At 39.0% G+C, this 21724-nt stretch overlaps 1 protein-coding gene across 3 annotated transcripts in view; it reads right to left on the reverse strand.

Moving 5' to 3' along the window:
* Positions 1 to 19222: 19222 nt before the first annotated feature.
* The window catches only part of GABRA2 (gamma-aminobutyric acid type A receptor subunit alpha2), a 91567-nt gene continuing 89065 nt past the window's right edge, over positions 19223 to 21724 (reverse strand). For all 3 annotated transcript variants that reach the window (XM_063136254.1, XM_063136255.1, XM_063136256.1), the window contains one exon: positions 19223 to 19966. In XM_063136254.1, the coding sequence (XP_062992324.1) occupies positions 19655 to 19966 (312 nt within the window). In that variant the 3' untranslated portion in view covers positions 19223 to 19654. The remainder of the gene's footprint in view (positions 19967 to 21724) is intronic.

Consider the following 21724-nt stretch of genomic DNA (forward strand, 5'->3'; position numbering starts at 1 on the left):
TGGTTTCTTGGCTCTTGTGCAGCTTTTACTCTCTCTCTCTCTCTCTCTCTCTCTCCCCACACACATAGATGAAATGCCTCTCCTGAGGATTAGTTCCTGGCAGTAAGAGCTTCCTGGCTGTAATAAAATATGCCACTATTTTGGCCTCTGCCCCTTTTGCCTTTGGTCCCACCCACCACCAGAATGCAACCCCTGAGAGCGTCCCCAAAATGGAGTTTGGTCCTTGGGCTAAGAGAGGCTTAACACCCCTGCACTCAGTCAGTGAAAGGTTTACCTGGGCTTATATGTGGCTCTTCCTTTTAAGAACGATGCTTCACAAGGGCATCTATTTAGCAGTCACTTGGCCATTGACACTCATGCATCAACCTTTGCTCGAAATCTTCCGCTGTTATTTTAATGATGTATTGGTTTTTATATGTTTTGATCAGTTTTATGTATTTTATGGTATTTTGTATTTTATGTTGTTCCCCCACCTTGATCCAGAAGGAGAGGCGGGTAAATAATAATAATAATAATAATAATAATAATAATAATAATAATAATAATAATTCTGCTGTACCTCCCTGGAATCTGGAAACACCATACACACAATCAACCTAAAAGCAGAGCAGCACAATTGTTCCAAATTTGAGGCTCTAGAAACTTTTTCCTGCAGTCAATTAAATTCCTTAAATGGTGATTATTTGGGTTATCTTGTGCACTATGCATTACCAGTTCTCAAAGAGCTGCCTTAAAGCTCTCCATGTTTTGTTACTGCCACTATGAGTTAGGGAGGTATTGCATTATGGAAACTGCATAAAATCTGTTATTATTTATTTATTTATTTATCTATACCATTTATATCCCACCCTATATCAATAAGATCTCAGGGCGGCGTACAGATAAAAGATACAGTATAAAACAGTAAATACACACAGCTAAAAACAAATTAAACCATAAACCAAATTAAACAATATATAATTTAAAAGCAGTAAAACTATTAAAACAGTTAAAACAATGTGCCAACTTAGTGAATTCAACCATTAAAAGCTTTGTTAAAAAAACCCATGTTTTCACTTGGCGCCAGAATAAAATCAGTGTTGGTGCCAGTCGGGCCTCCAAGGGGAGGGCATTCCACAGTCGGGGTGCCACAACAGAGAAAGCCCTCTCCCTTGTCCTATCATAGCGAATGTGTTGTGCTGGTGGGATGTGGAGAAGGGCTCCTCCAACAGATCTCAAATCTCGGGCAGGCATATATAACACTGTTATCCCATGTTATACTGTTTAACTTCACCCATCCACACCGGCTGCCTTAGTTCCTTCTTTCCAAATGCAGGTTGCTATGAATGAATGACCATCCTTTCACCTCCGATCAGAATATTCCCCAAAGTAACAGCTGGCAGACTTCAGGCTTGTGTGATCTACTTGTTGGATCCTGGAATGGATCTTGGTTATGTTTTCCATTGCTTTGTTAATTGCTGAGGATCTGGAAGAACAGAGGACTCAGCAGAAACTTAAAGGTCAACTCTACACCTGGACATTGAGTGTCATAATTGAATAATTGTCTAACTGATTGTCTTCAATTAAGGGTTGCAAGGAGTTGCATCATTGTACAGGTTGTCTATAAAAGTAAATGTGTTTTTCATGTTCATTGTCACTCTGTCCCTTACCCAACTTGATGTGAGCTGTATTGACTGACCGTTTGTAAGTATTTGTATCTGTACTGCCATAACTAAATTATATATTTATTTGCCAGTAAAAAGGTTTATTTTAACCTACATGAATCTTTGTCTTAATTCATGTCTTTGCTGTCTCTTGGCTGAGAACCGCTGCAATCTCTGCTAGTCTCTGGAAAGCCCAGACAGAGACTTAACACGGAAGGTTATGTGCCAGAATCCCAGTCTGTGCCATAACTAATCATCTTTTAAAGCCATAACTCAGCACTACTTTGTTGTTGTTTTACTAGAACACCATGGCCTTCCAATCAGAGTCAAGTGCAAAATACTGGCTCAGCAGGAGGACACACCCTTAGAATTAAAACACAAGAATACCTCTTTTAAGACATGCTTACAGGCATTTGTTTTTGGACCTATGACTGAACTTTTGGGATGGGGGAGATATTCACTCAGCTTGTATCTCAATGCAAACTTACCTACTTTCCCACTTTCAGATCTGTAGTGGACCCAGGGTCAGTTCCAGGTTTTTGAGGGCCCTCAGTAGCCCCTCTCCCAAAGGCCAAATTCAGTTTTGAAAAAGCTCTCAGGGGCTGCATTCCAGCAGTGGGTGGGGCTGAAGGTAAAAGGGGTGGGCCAATGGCAAAAGGAGCGGGGTCCAACATACCAAAAATACCAGCCTATTTTAACTTAAAACTGTTACTGCCAATTACTAAGCCTTGAGAGAGGCATTTCAACCTTTTACAATAGTGAAAAAAACCCAGCATAAAACAGGCGAAACCACCAAACCATCAGTGATTGGGGGAAACGGGATGGAGCCAAGGGAAATGGCATGGACATGGACATTTGGGGAGCTTCAGAGGGCCAAATTTGCCCCCATGCAAGCTGGACTTGGCCCATGAGCCTGAGGTTCAACACCCTGATATATACTTTTGCAAATGGTTTCATCACAGTCACACTTTATTTATTTAGGTGTATGCTAAAGAGTCAATGTGTGTAGTGGCCTTGTGATGATTCCTTTGCAGCCACAGATCTCAAAATGGTCAGATGCATCTTGCAATTTACAAGAATTCTCAAATTCTGCTGCCTGCACACTGCTGACTTACCCAAGGCTTCAATGGGACTAATGTGGAGCAGGTAGTTTGGGACTGCAAACTTAAGCTGAAATGGGAGATTAGTTTTGTAGCTCGGTGCTTTGAGCCTGTCTACCGGGAATTCTTCTTAGAAGTTATAATCTCTGTTTAAATGTAGCAAATGTGTATCTTTACTTTCTTCTGAGCTTCGAGCATGTAATTATTATTTTACCACTTTGCCCTTCAACTGCTTTGTCGGTACCCTGCCTTCTCAAGTTACTTGGCTATGTGGCAGGGACTGATAGAAAAGATGACATAGGCCCAGATCACATGATCGCTGTGGCATAAACAAGCTGCGGTGTATGCTGGGTGCAGCTTGTTGTGTCATCCAAACCAGGGTGTTGTGGCTTGTTAGATGGGGAAACAGTCTCCAAATACTCCAAAGCCTGTTGTTGGGTTGAGGGTTGTTTTCCCCTGAAACAAGCCATACCTCTCAGGTTTGGCCAACATGACAAGCCATGCCTGGGCAGGTAATTAGGCAAATGGCACCCAATATATGCTGGCATGTGCCATGGCTTAAACAAGCCAGTTTACTAGGAAGGGAAGAAGCCCAGACCAAGGCACTCATGCCTTCAGCTCCTAAAGAGACCAGTGACTTGAGTGAATTGTTGGGGCAGCTCCTTCCCCATGTTCCCAGGGTCTACAGAAAAGGAATCCTCCCTCCAATTCACAACCCAAGAACGGGGCAGCAAATTGGAAGCAGGATGTTAGTGATCAGCACTAATTCAGTATTCATGCCTTGCACTTTTCAAAGCTGAACATAACCTACCAGTCATGTATTGTAAACCGCTGGGTGTTTAACAGCTACCATCACTACTACACTCTTCTGTTCATAGTATTTTGGGGTGCTGGTGAGGTCAGGGTCACAAAGTTCCACTAAAGAATGGAACTTTCTATGTGTGCTTTATGTGTGTGTTTTGGTATGTGTGTTTTTGGCAAGTTAGGTTTCTCTGGAAGGCAATAACAGAAGAGTCCAACAGAGAGCTCCAAGTGGTACTAAGGCTTGAAGCCAGACAGGCTTGTCTTTATGTTGATCCAACAAGCAGCAGATTGAGACTGAGACTTAGATAGCAGCTTGGCTTCCTGGCTTTGCCTCCACACTGACTGAGGCCTTTTCCCTTAAAGGGGGCTGGTCTGTTTCAGCAGTGTCAGGTGGCTGTGGCATTCTAGTCTCATTATGGCTGAGTCCAAAGTCAGCAATGTAACCTCTTCTGGATGCAGGGGTCAGGTCCCTGGTGTCTTCTTGAGAAACTGGGTCCGGGGACAGGGTCACAGACACTATACTGTAACCATGTCCTCTGCTTGACCAGTTCTCATGGGCCTCCTCTTCTGAAAATGAGGGTTCAGGATCATGGTACATGATGCACTCACCACTGCAATCCAAGGCATGCAACAAAAGGAGGAGGTTTATCGATCCCTTGGTAGGACTCCATGTACATGGCTGATGATCTGTGTTTGGCTTTCTGGGCCACAAGGCATGTCAACGTGTGCTACGACCAAACCAGTTTGCTTATCTTGTTGGTTAAAAAGGTTATCTACTTTAATGTTCCATGTGTAATACATTCTGTTGTACATCTCCTATCCTTGGTGTTTTTGGGTTCCTGACTTGAATACAGGACTGCAGTAGGTTAGTGAAGGCAATTCAGGGTTCTTCAAAACATTTCACTTAATGTTTAATATTCTGTAATAAAAATTACATATGGAACTGCCTGAATCCACAGAACTTTCCTCCTGCAACATTTCAAAATAATGTTCTTATCTAACAGATTTTTAAAAACAACATTCTTATGGGGAGTGGCATGGTCAATTCCCACAAAATGTGGTGTGTGTGAGAGAGTGTGCTTAACCATAGATTAGTAAACAGATGCCTAATGTTGGGGAAATTGCTGGTTGGGTTCAATATAATTGTCAAAACTAAGCAAATGAGCAGCAGAATTCAATTATCTCCTGGGAACAATTGAGGTTTGCTGGACTAATTGTATTCCAGGGATAGGTACCTGCTTACATCACTTCAGGCAAGAAAAAAACCCCACTATGTTAAAGATATCCATATACCCCAAAGGTAATATCTGAGACTGATAGTGCTAAGTAGCCTTACCCTACAGAAGCATAGGTTTGAATAAAGAGGTGTTTACATATATTTCTTTTGAAAAATTCAAGAGCAGGATTTATTTATTGGCAAAAATATTAGCACATTCCAATTAATTATTAAAGATTACTTTGAAACCAGGCCTAAGTAGCCTGCTAATTACTTGCTAGGTGGAAATGAATGTATCCTGAAGCTAAACCTAATGTATTTAATACAAACCATGAACTAAAAGTTGTCCTTAAGTGCTGGATTCACTATGCGTGAGCCACAGTTGCCTTATTCCTGAGCCCCTCTGTGGTGACAGGAGTGAGGGGCAGAAAAGTGGGTTAGGAGCAGGACAATTAGTGCCCACAGTGCCAGGGGCTTTATTATTATTATTATTATTATTATTATTATTATTATTATTATTATTATTTATTTATATAGCACCATCAATGTACATGGTGCTGTACAGATTACACAGTAAATAGCAAGACCCTGCCGCATAGGCTTACAATCTAATAAGTAGATTTACAGTAGTAAATTTACACTAGTAACTACAAAATTATTCCCTCCCCACATACACACTTATGGCCATAAGTTCATGAATTGTGGGCCATCATGGGGATGTCTGTGTGTGCCTGAGTATGTATCCACAGATATGCCACACAATGTGGCATCACAGACTGTGCCAATGCCATCCTCCTGGGCACACGGGGCTAGCTCAAACACAAATTTGCCCACCATCACCCAGACAGGCAGTGTCACCTGAGGAAGGTCTAGCATGGTGCTAATTGTTTGTTGCCAAAAAGCAGGACAAGTTTGTAGAGAAGCAGAGGGGCTTGCTTCTGGTCACTAGGAAGGACAACAAAAATGGCAGGGCCAGGCTTAGAGCCCTCATTTCTGCTACCCTCCTTATGAGGCCATACTGGACCAGAGACACCAACCTAGAACTTAACACTGGAATGTTGCTGTGTTGGTCTCAGTCACAGCATAAGAGAATAGAAAAGGAGCAAAGGGATTATTTTCTATGAACCCATGTTAATTCTTGTCTTCTTTTTCATTCTAGTTCAACCATCTTTTGCTGGTGGCAGAATATACCTGCCACTGACAGCTGTTAACTCAATAAGCACTTCTTTCAATCTAAGGCTGTCACACAATGCACACAACTTCACAGTGCTCCAGAGCTGCAGAGAACTTTGACTTTCCTCATAGCATGGGTGGGGTACCACTGGCCGATGGACTGCGCCTGGGCTGAACAGCCTTAAATTCTGGCCCATGACCTCCCTCCCTTGGCCCTGTTTGCCCACATGACAATTGCACTTAAAAAAAAGGTCCCATTTTAGCCCAAGTACTTCACAGAAGGTGAGGTTTGATAGCCATTGAGATTGCAGTTGGTTAACCCTCTCCTCTCTGCATGCTCAAAGAAAGGGAAGCTTTCCCCAAGACTAGTTGCTGGGAGAGGGTGATCAATTAGCTCCATCTGACGAGCATTTTATTGCACGCTCATTACTGGGCACTCACGGAGCTTGCTCAGGTCCCTCACATGATGTCGTCTGCCTCCCGTGCGCCTTCCGCCCCTTCTTACCTTCCTTGCGCAACAAAAAAACTCTCCACAAAGTCCAATGTATTTTCAAACTCGGAATCACTGCTCTTTCCTGCTATATGCAGGAGAAGCAGTGCCATTAGAACAGCAGACTCAGTGGGCCTCGTGCTTGTTGTGTACTTCCTCTTTTGAAAGAGGAAGTAACTGAAGAACGAAAACATGGATGGAGAAGCGAAGGTAGGGAGAGTGTTCCCCCCCCTCCCTGGTGTGATGGAGCTCTTTGATAAGATCACATAATGCAGGCAAGGGTTAACTGTTCCCTCCCCTCCCATTTGGATCTCAACAAATATCACCTTTCCCTTACCGCCCCAAAATTAGTCTTGGAAAAAGCTTCCCATTGGCTCCATGGACAGGGGGCATCTTTGTGTGTCCATGTGAATATATGTGATTGAATGAATGGATGGATGGTGTATGTGTTTGTGTGAAAGAGTGTGGGTGGCCCCACCCACTGTTGGATTGCAGCCCCCAGAAGGTTAGCAATGAAGGATTGTGGCCCTTAGGCTGAAAAATAAATGTTTCCCACCCATGCTTTGAAAAGTTCAAATATCTGCCAGTTTAGAGTACCTAAAAACATTGTCACCTGTCTAGAGCACAATGGAAACAATGATTCTCTAGGATAACAAGAAACTCCTAAGGGGGGAAATGAATTGGCACAAAAGAACACAGAGTATTTTCTTCTGTCCAACAGATGTTTTTATGTGAACACCTTTCATTACAATCATTTCATTCTTTCTGTTTTACATAACACACAAGGATGAGGAGCAGGTATACCATCAAAACCAAAACCAAGTATATTTAAATTAATTTTTAATAAGTACCAAAAAGATAATAGTAAGCAATATTTTGCGTGGGGGGCTAATAAATATTCTTTAACAGCAAGAAAGTGACACATTCAAACATTGGTCAAGTTATTTCTTTTACATTTTCATGAAAGTAATAACTATCCCCCCCAGCTAAACAAGGTCACAAATTACAAAATATTATAATCCCCTTGTGTTTGTTTGTGTTTTCTCTGTTAAGTACAGAACATTAAAAAGTGAACTGCCATCCAGAGATGTTTTTAATGACACTGATGTGTAAAATTACATAGATTACATTTATCATGCTTTTTTTTTATTGTGCAAGTGTGTGTGTGTGTTTATGAACTCTCATTAGAAAAGCAAACAATTCACCTCCTGGTATTCCTTGTTACTCACCCAAAAAACAAAATGAAAACAAAACCCAAACAAAAAGGTATCAAGGTCACAACCTGGGAGTGCTCCTAGATCCAGCACCATTCTTGGATGCCCAAATGGCCATGGCTACAAATGCTTTTGCCCAGCTTAATAAGGGGCCACACTTGCCCTGTTTCCTGGAAAAGCTGAACCTTGCAATTTTCACAGATGCATCCGTGACATCTACTGGATTACTGCAATACACTCTACATGGGGCTGTCGCTGAAGTGTACTCAGAAACTTCAGCTCATTGGAACTGCTCGAGTACTAACTAGGGCCTGTTATATAGAGCATGTAACTCCAGTATTACATCCTCTTCACTGGTTTTCTATTTATTTCCAAGACAAATTCAAAGGGCTGGTTTTGACCTTAAACAGATTGTGTCCCTTATGTTTCCAAACTCAGATTACATGCAAAAACAATTTGGCTGTAAACCAGGGATGCACACCTTGTGATCTACCAAACCAATCACAGCCCACCAACCATGCATGACTGAGTCCCATCAGGGGATCAGTAAACCTGTTTTTGTGGCCAGAATGAGATTAAAAAACCAGTCGGGTTATTAAGCACCCAGTAGGCCAGAACGCACGGCTGGTGGGCTGCATTTGGCTTGGTGGGGCAAAAGTTGCACAGGCCTGCTGTAAACATTTTAGGTATGTTTTATAATTGGTTTGGTTTATAGACGCCATCACTTGCAATCATTTCTCTATATGGAATACCTTGTTTTTGATGAAGACAAATGAATTAATGTTCAGTGCAAACTCCACAGTTGAACAAAAGTGCCGTCAAACTATTTTCCATAAAGTGACTATGCCTTCTTCAGCAGTTTTTTTTCCTCAGCTATTGATGTACAGCATGTGTGCACAGTACATGCATCTTTTGATGAATATAGAGTACTTCATCGCATTCTGTGCTAAAAGTTAAATATTGTAAACACATGACTGCTAGATGTAACTAATGTGATCATCTAAAATAGAATCGCCAAAAGCAAAGGATCAAAACGATGGCTTATTTTCATTTTTCATGTTAACACCACAGATGTCACCTTGGCCAACTAGTTCATGAAAGCTCTTCCTTTTCTTTTTTTTTTACAATATTAACAACATTTAATTTAGTGCAGTCCTGAGCACCTTAAAAACAGATTATATCAGCTTCAGGCCAACTAAATGCTTCAAAATTATGTAATATTGAGATATTAATATTCTGAGGTGTATGATAAAATCAAGTTACAAAGCCCAAAGTGCATATTTCAATGTATTATGACTGTGGAAAGAGGATACAAACCATGTTGCATATTTTCAAAGACACATTTATAATACTTTTCAGAAGTAATGTCTCAAGCCACGATGCACAGAAATCTCTTGGCATTTTTAATTTATATCATTATAAGTTGAGCTGAATAAAACTCAAGACAAAGAGGTATGAGATGGGTCCATTATGAAGCAAATTAGGCTTTTTAGTCTATTTAACTGCAAAAACACAAAAGTGCAAAGCAAAAAAAAGAGGCAAAATCTGTTTAAACTGATTTCAAAAGGAAAATTTCTGTTGACTTCCCTATATGCATCTTGAAGTTTTCCACATTACGTATCTATGGCATAGAACTGTTTCTGCAAATCATGTATGGCTCACCACATTTGACTGTATCTTTGAATGACAGGATTATGTGAAGGATGCAGAAATGAAGCCCATATAAGGATAGACATTTTAAGAGTCAACCGAACTGAAGCAGGCTCCAAGTGCAAACTCCAATTGTGCCAAGAAATACCTGTTTGCACAGGTCTCAGGCTGGGTGACTATTAATGCAGTATCAAGGTCTATGAACATTAGAACACCAAGAACTCAGCACAAATAAGTTCAATAAGAGCTAAGCAGTCCCCCTTACCCCAAAATGCATCCAGTCCAAAAAACAAAACACAGAAAAACGAAGTGTCTCTTGGCTGCTTCAGAAACCCATGTTCATCAATTGGTTGCTACAATGTGTGAATGCTCCAGTGCAGAAGTGACACTGCAGGCAAAACTTTCATACCACCCAATGCCATGTCAAACACAATGCTTTTCAGGTGTTACAAGGAGCATCATGGGTGATTTTCTGGTACAGTGCTGATTCCATAATGTTTCAGTAACACAGCGGCCTTGTTCAGATAACAAGCTAAACCATGCTGCTTAACCACAAAATGGTCCCTTAACCATTTTGTGGTTAAGCAGAATGGTTTAGGGTGTTGTCTGAACCAGGCCTGTATGATGGACACATGGAAAAGTATCACCCACAATCCTAGTGTACTGCCTAAACGTCACCTTAGAGGATTTGGCTCACACATTCATCAGTGACAGGTACAGACTAATCAAGTGCTAATACCTGCTTGTGTGAGTCAGCCCAAAGACTCACCGAAATCAGCAATTCATCCACCAGGCCTGTACATATTTACTCAGAAATATTCCATTTAGTTCAATGGGATTTGCTTTCTAGAAAACCAGCTTTCAGCATTCGGCCCTCTATATATGGGCAGCTAACCATATGATCAATCACTCATAATAGAAAGATATTTGTAATACAAGCTACTCACAGAAATGTGGCAATCCTTGCATTTTGTGAATTTTTAACCCTGCCAACATAAACTTTCACTTTCATATTAGAATTCTGACATTTACCATTAATGTGCCTCATATATCCAAAAATGTCTTAGATCCAGGTTTTTAAAAATCCACTTATACAATATTTTCCTGGTAGGTATGTGGATTTAGATTTAATACTCAGACATGTGGAAAAATAAGATAAATGAATTGATACTTAAAGAAAATGGAACATTATTAATAGGAAATTAATAGTGTTCCAATGGAAGACACATCGGCCAGACCTACTTACAGTGGTGAAACCCCATTCATTTTAACAGGATTATTCTGAAGTAAATATGGTCTGGTTGCAGCTATTATAAGGCTTCTGAGAGAAAATGTTCTACATGTTTCAATAAGCAGATTCCCTTATCTGAAGTCCCCAATTAACAACAGTTTCTCTCAAGTACATTCTTTTCTCAAGTAAACTTCCAACAACTATTTTACTTCTTTACAAAATAAAATAGAACATATTTATTTATGAGGTTTCCTATATTAAAGCACTTTAGCCTTTTTGATTCCATTGTAAAATCCACAATTTCCCACTCAAATTCACATTAAAAAGTCCCCTCCATCCTCTTATCAAAGCCATGTCCCTTAAATCTCTCAATCCAGAATCATGCCAGTAAGAAATTTCCATCATAACTACTTCAAAGAGTACAACTCTTAACTGTCCCTTGGTATAGCAGCCTTCTCTTCAGACCTTCCTAGGAAAACACCAGATGGGTGGCAATGGAAAGGTTGGGGCCAGTGCATGTACTTCCATGTCCCCTCCACACTTTCAACTCTGTAATCATAGGGCTTTGGAAACACGGTGTTTCCAAGCAAGTATTTTTCACACTAATGTTTTTATATTTTGGGTGTACACTTTAAGAATATCAGGTGTGTTCTTTAAAAAACAGTGCCTTGTGTACAAGACAGGGGTTTCTAAAGCCTCACCTTGAAGGGCAGAAAGAAAATGAGTAATAGCGGCATCTTTATTAGTACCTGCTAACCTGTATACCTCAACCAAATGAAACCCAGTGCAAAGTTCTCACTAAATGATAGCAAAATAGCTTCACACTCAACAGTCGCTCCCAGCAATAATTTCAACACAGGTACAAAGGTGCAGCTGTTGCTCCTTTTTTGTTGCAAGAAGGGCAGTTTTCCACATGCACAGGGGCACCACAAATCCACTGAGCTTTTACTTAAGCTTTAAACAACTAAATTTGTGACAACCAGGATATTATTTTCATTTTCAGTTACCAGGGGAAAATACAGCTAATATGCTAAATGTATTATACATTTAATAAAAATAAATAAATTACATGCCATGAACAGTTATCTAAGCTCGAAGATCATGAGTCAAGGGATACAATGTACATTTTTTTCATCCACCCAGGAACCAAATTGTACTCCCTGTGTCAGGTAAGACCAGAAAAGATCCATTTCCTCCTATGATGTGTGATTAGTGGAACATCTCCAATGTGGCTCTCCATTACTCCTCTCCCTCAATCTCCATCCCTTTCAAGTTCTTCCATTAAAGTTCACCAATGACAGGCTCTTATTCACGCTATATTAACTCCCACAGCTCTACTTTCCCCCACTATACTTTGGTCAAATGTGAAATTACAAAACCATATCACAAGGATGACGTGTGCACAGAAACAAGGTTTTATTCCTTTTGGATGCACTCCTACATGCACAAAAACATGTTGCATGAGAAGAAAAATGCCACACCAAGACCCAGGCTAGGAATCTTCTGAAGACTGAGAATAAAACAATGGGATAAAGGTCCCAGGTTCAATTCCAGGCATCTCCAGGTAGGGTTGGAAGTGATACCTTCTTAAAACTCTAGGAAATCACTGACAATTAGCTTAAATAATAATGAACTAGATGGAGTGTATGCCAGCTTCCTGTTTTCCTAAATGGCTACTAAACCCATTGATTGCCAACTGATTCTTACTATAGTCTTTACACCATGAAATGCACCTGCTGAAACATTCTTAATTCCTCTCATGGAGACTGAGGGATCAACTAGACCAAGCAGGATATGAAAGCGGTATGAAAGCGGTATATAAAAGGCAGGAACCACACTACTGCTTTAAGGCAGTAGCGCAGGTTCTACACTATTGCTTTATAGTGGTACTGAAGTGCACTGACAACTGTTGGGGCCCATGACACATCTACACCAAGCAGGACACTATGAAAGCAGTATATGGTGTATGTCACGGCCGCCAACCGTTGTCAGTGTACTTCAATACATAAAGCAGTAGTGTGGCTCCTGCCTTTCATATACTGCTTTCATAGTGGAATATCCTACTTGGTCTAGTGGTCCTAATCCAAACAGCAGTTCCAAATGATTTTATATTAAATTGTAAATGCTAAGAGCCAGTGTGGTTTATTTGGTTAGAGCGTTGGGCTAGGACTCAGGTGATCTGGGTTGTAGTTCCCACTTAGCCACGAGATTACTGGGTGACTTTGGGCCAGTTAACCTTAATGCAGTCAATTAATCATTTTGTGGTTAAGCAGCATGGTTTAGTGTGTTGTCTGAACGGGACCACTGACTCTCAGCCTACCCTAGTTCACAAGGTTGTTGTGAAGATAAAATGGAGAGGAGGAAGAGGAGCACCATGTAAGCTGCTTTGGGTTCCTTGCAAGAGGGGAAAAGGTGGGATAGAAATGTAATAATAACAATACAAAAATTTTATATGACCCACAATCTCACTATGCTGTATTGATATAATTCTTTTCCAGTGCAGGAAGCTCAGCTCAGCAAACTCTAAATATACCTGGATATATACTGTTCAGCACTCATGTGGCAACTGCCAATGCTACTGTGTGTGACCTGATCCATCACAGGGGCTTCTGGCCAGGAGCTCCCATCTTGCCCCATCCTGTTTGCCTCATCGAAACTAGGTACAGATTATGTCAGAGAAATATATTGGGATGACAGCACCCATATTGTAATTCTTTGGGTTAATAGGCATAAATTCAAGAAAAAGAACTAATGATGAAAAATGCATGGGGCAATTGTTGTTATGGTATATTGTCCATTTGAACTCCTTGTCTTTGGGTTTAGGAGGTTTACTTCTGTCCAGACTTGAAATGTTGGACCAAGTGCTGGAAAATTAAAAGGCTAAGAAGCAAAATAAAGTAGTATGTCTATTTAACAGTGAATTTATTTAAATCTTTAATTTCATGCTCAGTTATACAGAGGCCACTTAAAATGTTTATTTTTAAACATTTTAATTAGTTTTTGTTAAAAACAAGTCAGACTATAAGGACAATGGGTAAAAAATACTGAGATCCAATATGAAGAACTAGAGGAAAGTCTAGATCCTATGGGTTGCCATGCCTATAAAACAGCACTTAGAAAGGACCATTATGATCTCTATGCCAGAATAGCATCACAGGGAACCAGATCCAGCTCTCTACCATGTCACAACAGGTGAGTTACGGCTGCTCTGCCTGGCAACATCTATCATCACCACAAATGGAAGAGATGCATCAAAGGAAGGTCCTCTGGTTGGAAACAGACGATAAAGGTTTCCCCACTCTCAAAGTTGCAGTGATACAGTATTGCTTTCATTGCACATAGTGTGCACATTCACCCTACTATCACCTGTATTCAGAAGTTTTTGCAGTGTCTCAAGAAATGGCAAAACCGGAGACAATAGTAAGAGAAACAAAATGAGTACACCACGGGCAATGATGGTTCTATCATGCCAACTCTAATTCTCTAAAAACAAATATACTATGGTCTGCCTCCTGCTTTGGAGTCATAAGAAAGGGGACATAAGAATGAGTGCAATGGAAAAACTATAAGGTACAAAATGGCTAGGAACCATACTAAATTTAGGTTAACTATCACAACATGATCACTAAAACGACTATCAATATCGGAGCAATTCCCCGCATCTGCTATATAGAGTAATAATCTCTTAGAATGGAATCACAGTTCACAGGCAGCAGCACCAGATGGACTTGTAACTTGCTTTGTGCAGAACAAGCTGTAGCTGTGACATGGTAGTTGCAGTCAGCCTTGTGCCAGCATTGCAGCTACCCATAATCAGGGTGTTATTGTACACATTTGAGGCAAGATTTTTTTCTTTGAGGTATGCTTTCGCTAAAAAACAAACACAAACAATTATCACCTCATTTGTTTAAGCAGGGAATGCAGTGGGTCTAATCTAAGATATGACTTATTGTTTCGCCATGAATCTATGGATATTTTGTATTTATTAATGTACATGGAAACTGCTGCACATTTTTGTACTAGAATTGTGTGTCCTATTCACATGCAGCCCAATTTTATGCATGTTTACATGGGGGGGGGGAGTTACACAATGTTAAAAAGGGCTAACTACACTGGGCTGCACCCTAAGTGTTATTTAAGTCTAGATGCATGACAGAATGTATTAAATGGTTGTATTATGTCAATATTTCTGGTTTTGGCTTGTGCCTGTTGCCAACAGTTCTGGTGACTTAAGTGGGGCTAAGACACGTCATTGCATGCAAGATGACTTTACAAAACATACATTTATCCATGGGCAGGATTAAATTATGCACATATGTTAGACTGATTAGAAAGAGAACAAAAGCAAATTGCTCAAATGTAGAAGTAATATTTTCTTTATGGGTCTGTTGTTATTAAGAACAAGTGCCCTACTGAGTAAGCAAATATAATTCTAAAATTCATCCCTTCCCCCAATTTCTAGAAGGCATGTTCTGATTTTATAAAAGAGAAACATATCAGTTCACATGAAACTATGAAAATAACTAGGATATAAAATACAGGTGTCCTCCTCATTACTTAAAGGCCCAATCCTTTGCAGTGCTGAAACTGTCAACTCCCATGGAAATTAATGAGAGATGAAAGCACATAGTGGTTTGCAATAGAAGAGCCCTACACCACACACTAGCAGCAAAGGTTCAAGTACCACATTCCTATGCGATCTCTAAACCCATGATAAATCTCTGGAGCTCATGCGATCTCCACAATGGGGAGAAAGTAATAAATGAATTCAATTGTATTATATCACTTGACTACATTATCTCTCTAACCACCTGATCTATCCATTGATAGCCAGAGAGAGAGAGATGCTATTACCAATAAACTGTGGTGTAAGTATCCCCCACCCCACACAAGCAGTAGCAAATGTAGTTGCATACTTGTACATCAAAGGTTAATACAAATTTGAGAATTCTCCCCCAAATGTAAAGTTTGAACAGGACAAGTCAGAGCCAATGAGATGGGCTTTGCAATGCATTAAAATTATGCTGTCCGAGCCCTTTGCCAAAAATGAAGATAAAATTGTTTTTTGTTTTACATTGTTGGTATTTACAAGTGCTTTACATATATACATATTTACATATTTATTTGTTTCTGGACAGTATATCATTTAAGGGTAAATTTATAATTTACAAATAAAACATTTTTAGGTATATATAACTATATGATGAACTTTTTTTATTGCTCGCCTTCAGACCTTATACAACTTTATCACGCTATTGCACGCATTTCTATCGTATTACATAGATCTACATTATATATAAATAGATATGAAAATAAGGATTTTCTATATTAATGTTTCAAATAAAGTGCCTTACCTTGCCTTAAGTAAAAATACCTTGCTTGATTTAATGCCAGAAGGTCCATCTTACCTTAATGTTGTAACCTATAAATGTATTTGTGACCTTGCCATCAATATTTTTCATGCAAAGACCAAAATCACATTGAATGAAAACAATAAAGATAAAAATAAATCAGCATATGAAAATATTGACCTGTTTCATAATGCTAACCCATGGTTTATTCAGGATACTATCCTATGGATGCTTAGATAGAAAAAAGTCCTACAACTCCCAGAATACTGAGAGTTGTAGGATGTTTTCCAGTGTAAACACCCATAGGTTTTACCCTTAACTGATGGTTAACCCATGGTTTGTTGTCCTACCCAGGGTTTGTTTGACACATGCTCAAACAAACCATGATTTGTTTTAACAACCCCTGGGTTGTTTATTTCCTTCCTATTATGCCCATTCCTATATACCAAATACCTTTGCAGTGCTGCACTACTAACATGTAAAACAATTGGGATTTTTTTTTTTACCACTCTTGCCTGCCACCTCTGTAGCATGAAACTCATGAACAACCCGCAGTTCTGGGTTCACACATAACGACAAACCATGGTTTAAACAAACTAGAGGTCATAACCCAAAATAAAGAATAAGTTCTCTTTCTAGGTTGTTCGTGGTTAATAAACAATGGTTTGTTAACATGGCTGTGTTCACAGCTCACATCAACTCAAAATTCAACAACCCATACCATAGGTTAGTGTTACATGAGAACCCAGCCATTGTTTGATTTGGTGTATGTGTGAGTTTCCACGCCTTAAGGTAATTTAAAATTTGTTTTAGAAATATTTATACAGTGTTGTTAAACTTTGCACTATATAGTTTATGCACTATACTCAAGTACTGTACAAAACTGCAATAAATGACACTCTACGACTACATATGTTTCTACTATAAAGACACCATCATAAAGGTGTATCTTTTATTTTAAAAGGTCAACTAATAACTGCTAATATGTATGTGAATCAAAATACTTTTGATTGGCCAAATATATTATTTAAATCTAAATACAGCATATAATTATTTGTGGTGGAATAATTTACAGGGCCTTTAGGGGCATAAGGAATATTAGCAAAGTTTCCATGAGAAATAGTTAATGGATCAGTATTAAACACTATACAAAAATTGCACATAGAGGCTCCAATTTTGTTTCAATTTCTGTTTAAATACTGATGAAGCACTGGAATTTATTTTCTTTTTTTTAAAAAAAGGTCCAACTCTTAGCAAAATTATTTGTAATATATAAACGTATTTTAAATTTATGGCAGCAAAATGCAAAGTTGCAATTTACAAAAGCAGCAATAATACTTTTTTTAAAAATCATGAGTGCACTCTCATGAAACTGAAATAAAAGAATTATTTGCAGTGGCTGCTATGGACACATGAACAGTGTGAAGGATACCTTTAAGGCAGATTTCATGGAAACTGTACTTCAGAAAATTTTGTATACAGAAATGTTATATTACCAATATACCTAACCCTGAACAATATCTGAAAGTTTGTTTTGGACATTTGGCATTTCTTTTGAAAGCTATAAAAGTGTCTTCACAAGACTGCATTAATACTGAAAATTGCCTTGTGAATGGCTGCTATGTGCAATTTGCTGCAAGATAATCCTGTAAACCTGCAACCAAGAATCTAGAATGTTGATTTTTGTGGGATTTGGGGGAACACACTCTCCATATGATTATGCTTCCATCTGTATCTAGTTTCTGGAGTTTTTTACAGGAGTCACCCCAAATTATGTTTACGTGAATCAGAAGCTTTCAGGAACTTGCTCAACAATGGAATCACTTCCCTATGTGAATGGGCCATCGTAAAGTATGCAACACCACAGCTCTAAAACATTCCTCACATCTATCATCTCAAATGAATGGACTGGATCCAAAGCACATGTAAGGAAATCAGTCCCTTGAGCTGTTCCACAAAATGCTTATGCAGCAAGCATTCACACAGTGCTAATAACTGGTAGGTGCTATAGCAGCTTTCATGCTTCTGCTTGTGCAAGAGTTGGCACAAGAAGTTGCCAAAATGGAATAACATATTTGGGTTCAGTTTCACTTTTCTCATGCAACCCTGGAGTGGGAGGTGCAGAACAGTCCTTCCATGAGCAGAATACCACTTCCACGTGTAGAAGGGCATCTTTGAATCCAACTCTAGGCTTTTTAGTGGTTGGTATGTACATTCAGTTGCAAAAGATCAAGAGCATAGTAATCGAAGGATGAAAACGCAAACTATTGCTGCTCACTTGAAAAATTCAGAATTTACAATACTTGAAGAGTAGAAGCAGAGCTCTCCTACTGCTTAACTGATTTAAAAAATGCCAATCTCATCTTACTGCTCAATGTTTACAACCCTGATCCGAAATGTTCATTTGCAAGTAAGAATGTGCCCCTGCAGCAAAAAAAGACAGATGCTACCTTGATAGTTTTGCCCCACTTGCCAAACACCCCTTTCTCTGTATTCCTAGCCAACCTTTTCAGGACTCAGACTACCCCAGGAATGCTATGTAAAGGGGTTTGTATGAAACTGGCTATAGAAAATGCAATGAGCCATGTAAATACTGTATGAAGTTTTATTGTTAACACTGCTCCCCTGTTTGACTGTTTGTATGTTTTTAGCTGTATATATTATTTGTTGTTTTATATTGTTTGAACTGATTTTATTTGTATGCCACCCTGAGATCCCAATGATATAGGGTGGGATACAAATGTTTAAATAAATAAATAAATAAATACTTACCCTATGTTTTTCTCATGCTTGAGAAAGGACTGCATGACCCAAAAAGTTTTGTGGATTGGTACAGGTAGGGCATGTGTCACAGGGCATAATGAATACTGTTAATCATCAAGAGCAAGCAGGTTTTTGTTGTTTATTTTGTAGTAACACAGCTGTTTTCTATGTATGTTGTCAATTTCTACTGCAGCATCCTGTGGTGTGTTCGTCCTCCACTCCCTTGATCCCAATGCCCCTTTCCCCCAGCATTGTACAAGTGGTTTTATATAACACTCATTCACTGGACAAAAAGGAAAGGGCTCTTGCTGGAGCAACAGTAGTTTGCCCATTGATGTGGACCCCTGGGCCAGTGTTGAAGCTGTTCTTTCCTTGCACTGTCGGATAGAGCCCAAAGCCCAATCATTTTGTTTCAGGAGCAGAGCACCAACTATGCCATGGGACTGGTGTGCAATCTGAGAGCTTGACTAAAAGAAAAAGATTATTAACCCTGACATTCCAATAGCTTTTACACATAACTTGCATTCATAATGGTTGCTAATAAGAGAATACTTGAGCTCACCACGCAGCTATAGTATTTACATGGGCACTGCTACCGTAAGAAATTATTAAGATTACTTTTTTAAAAAAATCTTTCTCTTTTAAATGATAGCTTCTTTGCATTAAAGTAGAATCAGTCATTTTATAGAAAAATATCTTAAACTTTAAATTAAAAAAATAGTGTTACTAAATAGTTATGTAGGACCATATTTGGTTGTATGGAAATAATTCAGCATATTTGAATCCAAGTTTAGGAGAACTAACATGGATAGGAGAGCAGACTATATTTGCCATGGGTGCCATCTGTTTACAGATCCCATGAATAAATTCTGTGCACCTCCTTTGGAGATAAACGGACATGATACCTATATACATTCTGTACATATTGGTTCACAGATTAGCAGTTATTAGTCGTACTGTACATAGGAAAACAATCTGATTATAATGATGTTACACACCCTCAGCATAAAATTAAGGTTTTAGTGCGCTGGAGCAAAACCATGTAACACAGGTTCCCTGTTTAGATATGTTGCCCAGTATACCAAGTTGAAAGACCCAAATAAGACTGGAAAGACTATTCTTGACATCCTGTCGATTTTACTAACACTGTTGAATGTTTTCTTTGCTTCCTGTGGCTTGGCATCTGGCTTCGCTTTGTTGGGTTCTGAAGTAGTAGTAGCACTCTTGGAGATTGTTGGGAGAACTGAGTCCTTGGTGATATTGGGCGCATAATTGGCGACAGCCACTGCATAGGCATTGTTTTTCTTAATGACAGATGCCTTTTCTTTTTTCTGTTAAAAGATGGTATGTGATTAAATATCTTAGATGTTATGTCTATATTCACGAAATTTTAAAAAATAAGAGACATTTAACAATTTTTCTTCTTCTTTTCTTCTTTTTTTTTTGCCAAGCAATAACTTGTTTCAATGAACAATGCAGTTCAATGATAAGAAGGAAAATAATGGTTGTCATACTAAAACCTAAGCTGAAGACAGATGATAGCTTTTCAGACAGTAGGAGGTGGTATGATAGGGATACTATTGCTCGTGGTATATGAACATTGTTGTTTCTGTTTAAAGGTTTAGTAGCATCTTGTAATCCTTCAAAAACCTACAAAACCTATTTGTCCTGAGGCAACGGTAGAACAAAAGAATTGACTGTGCACACTATGGGAATGAATGTTTTCATCTTACCTCCTTCAGCTCATAACAAATTTGTCTATGACTAACCATTGTTATACTAGTATATATTGTAGTGATGGAATGAAAAGATGAACAGATTCGGAGGGAGATGTGACACAATATGAAGAACACAGATAGCTCAATGGGGGTCCTTCAAATACCCCAATGATAGAAAGTGCCAACTATTGTCGTTTCTGGATCTGTAAAAGATATTAGCTATACTTTTTCATTTTATCAAGCTTTCAAAAGCTAGATAAAACAGAAATGGCTTTGTGTCCTATCTTGATGAAAATACAATGCAAGTTAGTTAAGTATGCTTAAGCCTATTTATTTCAATTCATGCTTCCTATGTTAATAGATTTTCAGAGTGTACATATTTGAAGTAGCTACAAAACTATATTTCCAGGAAAGTCCCAGGTTACTTATGCAGCTCCCTTCATGACGTCATGCATATAGCTGACAATATAGCAACTATTCTCTGCAACAGCACAGCTCTGTGTATCTATTAAGATTAGTGTATAATAATACAAAAGCTTAATACTGAACTTCAGTGACCTTTCCCTCTTCCTTTGATGTTTCTTCTCAATGTACTATCCATAAATCACTTAAGCAAACATTATTTCATACATGTTAGCTTTCAGGGCAATTTAAAGTAAAAGTAAACTTGAGAGATTGATGGAACACATGGTTAAATGGTGCTCTGTAAAATGTGTAACAGCAAATGATGCATTGAAGGTGAAAAGCACTTTCGGTTTCAGCAGATCCCTTATGTACATGAAAGAATATGGAGAGGTAGAGATCAGCTTTTCAAAAGAGCACAACATCCTTTTAAGCATAGGAAAAATGGGACAGTATATTGGTTAAAAGAACATCTGATGCTGGATGCTTGCAAACTTCCCTAAAGGTCTAGTTGGTTCTTATTCAAGGTAAGTTTGCATCAATGTGAAGTTTCTCACTTTAATAAAATATTAACAATTCTTCATTCAGCTATTAAGTAGAGAGACAGCTCCAAACTCTCTACCAATAAACAAACATCCAAATAGGGGAAGACTGAGCCAGCCATGATGTCAAGCTGGATATCAGGTTAAGCCTAGGAAAGATAGAAAAATGCTGATTCTATGAGGAGGCAGTCCAGTTCTTATGGCACCCACAGACACCTCCATTAGACCAACATAACTGTTTACTCCCTGCCTCCTTCAAAATAAAAATAAAAAATGGGGGGGGGGACTAGGGCACCAGGTTCAACTTCCTGTTCTTGAACCTGCTGATCATTAGCTGTTCAGCAGGTAGAATGGGAAAGCAAGGCAAAGGGAGAGAGAAAGAGAGGATAGAGGGCAGCAGTGCAGAGAAACAGCAAGATAAAGGGGA

This window comes from Elgaria multicarinata, chromosome 10 (assembly GCF_023053635.1).
Source record: "Elgaria multicarinata webbii isolate HBS135686 ecotype San Diego chromosome 10, rElgMul1.1.pri, whole genome shotgun sequence".
NCBI lineage: Eukaryota > Metazoa > Chordata > Lepidosauria > Squamata > Anguidae > Elgaria > Elgaria multicarinata.